Source organism: Vollenhovia emeryi, unplaced genomic scaffold, assembly GCF_000949405.1.
Source record: "Vollenhovia emeryi isolate VEMERY1.0 unplaced genomic scaffold, V.emery_V1.0 DF941095.1, whole genome shotgun sequence".
NCBI lineage: Eukaryota > Metazoa > Arthropoda > Insecta > Hymenoptera > Formicidae > Vollenhovia > Vollenhovia emeryi.
Window position 1 is genome coordinate 1 of NW_011965271.1, and position 4,597 is coordinate 4,597.

At 31.2% G+C, this 4,597-nt stretch overlaps 1 protein-coding gene across 1 annotated transcript; it reads right to left on the reverse strand.

Annotated features, from left to right (window-relative positions):
• Positions 1–899: 899 nt before the first annotated feature.
• LOC105571169 (fatty acid synthase-like) lies at positions 900–3,839 on the reverse strand. The gene is made up of 4 exons (XM_012028644.1): positions 3,293–3,839; positions 3,032–3,228; positions 1,288–1,538; positions 900–1,166 (listed from the first exon to the last, which is right to left on the reverse strand). The coding sequence occupies exons 2-4, from the start codon at positions 3,201–3,203 to the stop codon at positions 900–902; spliced, it is 690 nt and encodes a 229-aa protein (XP_011884034.1). The 5' UTR covers positions 3,204–3,228; positions 3,293–3,839.
• Positions 3,840–4,597: the final 758 nt, after the last annotated feature.

Here is a 4,597-nt window from a genome sequence, read left to right on the forward strand (position 1 = left end):
TTCGGATTTTGCACATCGTGTGGTCCTACAAGTCACGCAGCCTTCTTCCCATCATATCCCAGTATGTTCGATATGAATACTCCACTGGCCCTCTTCAGGGCCACACGATGTGCAAAATCCGAACGGCAACCTCCACGTGCACATTGGGTTACGCTGATGTCGACGGTAATGAACGAAAATACAAGGGTTACTTCAAAATGCTGTAACTTGGCGAAAAAAATCGCAGTAACTTCTGTTTTTTTAATTGAAGGGAAAAGTACACACTTTTTGATACTTCGAGCAGAATTAGCGAGGAAAAATTTCCTACGCCCGGGCACCTGGCTAAAGTTGGTTAGTTTTTAGGTAAAAACATGTCCTTACATTTTAAAAGCTACAGCAGCGCAGATGCATTCGAGGAAAAATCTGGTGACTAGTTTTGAAGCTGAGAGTGCAAGCTTTAATTTAAAAAAAAACGATCTTGCTACGATGATTTTTAACGGAGATATCGTCGGTAATGTCGAAAACACAAGGGTTATTTCAATGAGCTGTGATTTGGCGAAAAAAAATCGTAGGAACTGTTTTTTTTAAATTGAAGAGAAAAGTATACACTTTTTGATACCGTAATCAGAACTGGCGAAGAAAAATTACTACACTCCGCACAGGTGCGTCAAAGTGTGCAATTTTTTAGAGAAAAAACATGGTCATGATTTTGAGAAAGTTCCGGGAAATAGGAAGAGTGAATGCAAATTCCAATAAGAGCTTCTTAAAGCAGAGGCTTTGCCCTATAAAATGGAAAAAAAAAACTTTTCAATTCGACCAGTTTTCGCGAAGTTACGCTTATTTGAAATTCGCCAAATTTTGATGTAATTTCTTGTTGCGTTAATTTTTTTGACCAGTGTATAATTATTTAATTTTTGTACTTAATGTATTATAAAATTAATATCAGTAAAAGTACCAAAACGAAAGAAGTGCATATTTATAATTGAATTAATATTTATTTGTGCAGCTCCAATTATCGCATCTTCGCATTGGCCCGACATGATATAACGATAACCAATGTTTATGGCATAAAGACTAGAGCTGCATGCTGTATCGACTATTTGTGATGGTCCTTTCAGGTCAAAATGGTGCGAAATCATGTTTGCCAGTGAAGATTTTGAACATCCAGTAACATTCAGACCATTTAGCTAATTACATAAAATTAACAATTTTACACGTTTTCGGACTTGAGTGATACAAACATATGAATTTCTATATATTAATTTATAATAATTTATTCCTGGTATACTTATCAATAACTTTCTTTACCTTAAGATCCGTATACATCAAGTTAAGTTGTGTTTCACACAAGGAGTTCCCTATGATCACGGCGGTATTTTTTCCTCGCAATTGTTTCGGATTGATCCCCGCATCAATAATTGCCTCATAAGAATGTTCCAATAATATTTTTATTTCAGGTAGAAATATTTGCGCTTGCTCAAAAGGAAAGTCGAAGAAATCCGCATCAAACTTTCTCGTATTATTAATTACTCCCATACGTCTTGGTAGATCCGGATGTTCTAACAAAGTGTACAATTTCACACAAAAATGCTCACACTTTCTTATATGAAATTTTAATTAAAGTACATTTTTTAACATGTGTATTATACTGTAATGTTATTGCAGAAACGAAAGTCAGAATTGAACGTTAATTATTTTAAATGAACGTTCCCAGAAAACAATATGTTAAATGAAAACGATTTCTAAAAGATATCGCATTTCTGAACCTGTTAACTTAGATAGGTTTCTAAAAGATCACGTAAATATATCAGAATGTTATATCTAATGCGCCGTTTTTCTGAAAACAAAAAGATATCACGAAATGATGTCTAAAGGATATTTCTCAAATTGAACGTCTTTAAGATACCTAAATTATATCAACATATTGAGTTCTTATTTATGATACCTGAAACAGATCTGATACATATGGAGAGGTTAACATTCTTATTTATGATATCTGAAAGAAATCTGATATATGTTCACATATGTGTATTTCTTATTTCTGATATTTATAAAATAATATTGTAAGAGCTGATTGTTTCAAAACTTCTTGGTAAATTTATTTACCCGACAAATAGCATATTTTTATCTTTTTTAACTTCTCTGGAAAAAAGACGAAGATATGCTATCTGTTGGGTAAAATTGATTAAGAAATTAGAAAAATCGGTCCTAAATATTTTTAATTATTATTATTAATATATATACAATATACATATATATATTAGGCCGTATCACTAGTATATCAATTCCGCTTTTCAGATACTTTTCACAATTATATTGCAACTATATTCAGACCTTTTTATGATATAAAAATAAGTTTGTTGAGTTGAAAAATAATTTTATATGTATATATGCTGCTTGAATTTTTGTAACTTCTAATAGAATTCTTGAAATGTTATATCCAAACAATCGAACATAAAATTTTATCGAAAGAAATAAAGGAATAATAATATAACGAGACAAATTTTTTAATACTTATTTAACAAAGATATAATGCAAACAAATTCAATACAAATAAATATTTTATTAAAAGACGGCCTTTTCTAACTTAATTGTTGGATACATATCGGTCTTGATTCAAGACATTATTGGTTATTAAAAAACTTGGCGAAAAGAAATATATTTTGTACATTATTGTATAAGTCCTAAAAAATTGTTTTTAAATAATAATAAAAATGTAAAGAGTCCTTCATTAATAAAAACACTTAAAATCTAGAAGATATACTGTTGATTGTTAAAACATTAATTTATCTGAACAAACTAAACAAACAGTAGTATTTCTATAATGAATTAATTAGTCTAGCCATTTTAACGTAAACAATTATTTTTCGCGATTATCTCACTTAATTGTTTGCAACCAATAACGATTAAAAATATATTAATTGCATTAAAAATTATATTGTAATTGTAATTCATAATTGTTAATTAGATTAGATTTTTGTCTAATTCTGACATATCTTTCATTCGTCAATCAGGCATGGTTGCAGAACTGTAATGCATACAAATTATTCACCTGTCCGCCATCGCCCATGATCTGCTCTAATAAGTTCACGTTTATTAAATAAATTTTTTTGTAACTGATTCATATTATCTGAATCCGGAAATCTTCCAGATATACCAGAAATAACAATCTCCTCGCCGGAGTCTATACCGTTCCACGAATTACAAGATTCTTTATCATCCATGGTTTCGATTATTTTCTCGGATAATCTAGAGAATAGTATTGTATAAGTATTTTATATACCTACTTTTTTACTTGTACTGTTAACTGTACCTGATCTTGATATTGGTAGTATCACTGTAATATCGTGTGAGTTCGGCTAAGAAAAATAATTCTGCTACTTAAAAAAAACCACTCTGTATGAAGACACCGCCTCAAATGACTATTGAAATGTAAGTCTTACAATTTATAGACGATTGTTATATCATTATGCTGTATTGTTAAGCTTCTGTTGTATTAAGTGTGTAATTCAAATTTATTTATTCAATTCCGCGATCAGAGGATGTACATACATGTACGTCAAATTTTTCCGGATGACGCCTTGTGACCTTTCCTTAATTAATTTTTCTAACGTAACAGTATGTCGTATTATGCTAATTTGATTAAAAAATGTAAGCGTTCTTGATTTGTTGCTTCTAATTGTAACAGTTAACTATTTAATTTTTCAAAATAAATTTGTATCTACTTTTCTGTTCAAATTTATTATGTGTTGCCAATAATAAACGTCAAGCTTGGAAAGAAACTCACTCGAAGATAATTCTATTATCTTCGATGAAGTATATTTCTTCGATAAATATATTTGATAAAAATAATAAACGCACGCACACCCCCCCCCCCACACAAACACACACTCACGCGCGCACGTACGGACTCGCACACGGATAATATGTTTAATCTCGATGATAACTCAAAAACCAAATATCTTTTTTTCTAATTTGTATCTTTTACCATAAATCAAAATTGATTTAAAAATGGGGTTTTTTTATGAAAGCTTTCATATTCAATATAAATTGATATGTATTAGTTTTCAAAAATTCTTTAATTTCAAAATTTATATGCAGGTTGTCAGACTCGTTAGTAGCCAAACTAAAAATTATGGTAGATTGGGTTAAATTCAGAAGAAAAGTCATGTACCGTTGTGCAAAATTAGCAATAGTTATCGTGTAATTCATAAAAACGTCTTGGCGAATGAGCGTACAAGGAGCAGAAGGCCAGGCCCGGCAGGCATGCAAAATGGTTTATTTGTTTATATCTCCTAGAACGCGGTAGCGAGAGGTGTAGTGACGTCGCTCGTCACTCGATGCGTGAGAGTAACCCAACCCAGACAGCACACCATGTCTAAAAAGACAGCTTTAAGACTTTTTTAAGTCTAAAAGACGTCTTAAAGACATCTTTATGATGTCTTTTAGATATGTGTGCTGTCTGGGAATCTGCCGTAATTTTTAGTTTGGCTACTAACAAGTCTAACACCCTGTATATGTATAATAATAAAAATTTTCCGTTAACAATTACTGTCGCGCAACAACTGTAGAACTGTCTCATGATAGTACAATCTAAAATTTTACTACTTGTCAACAC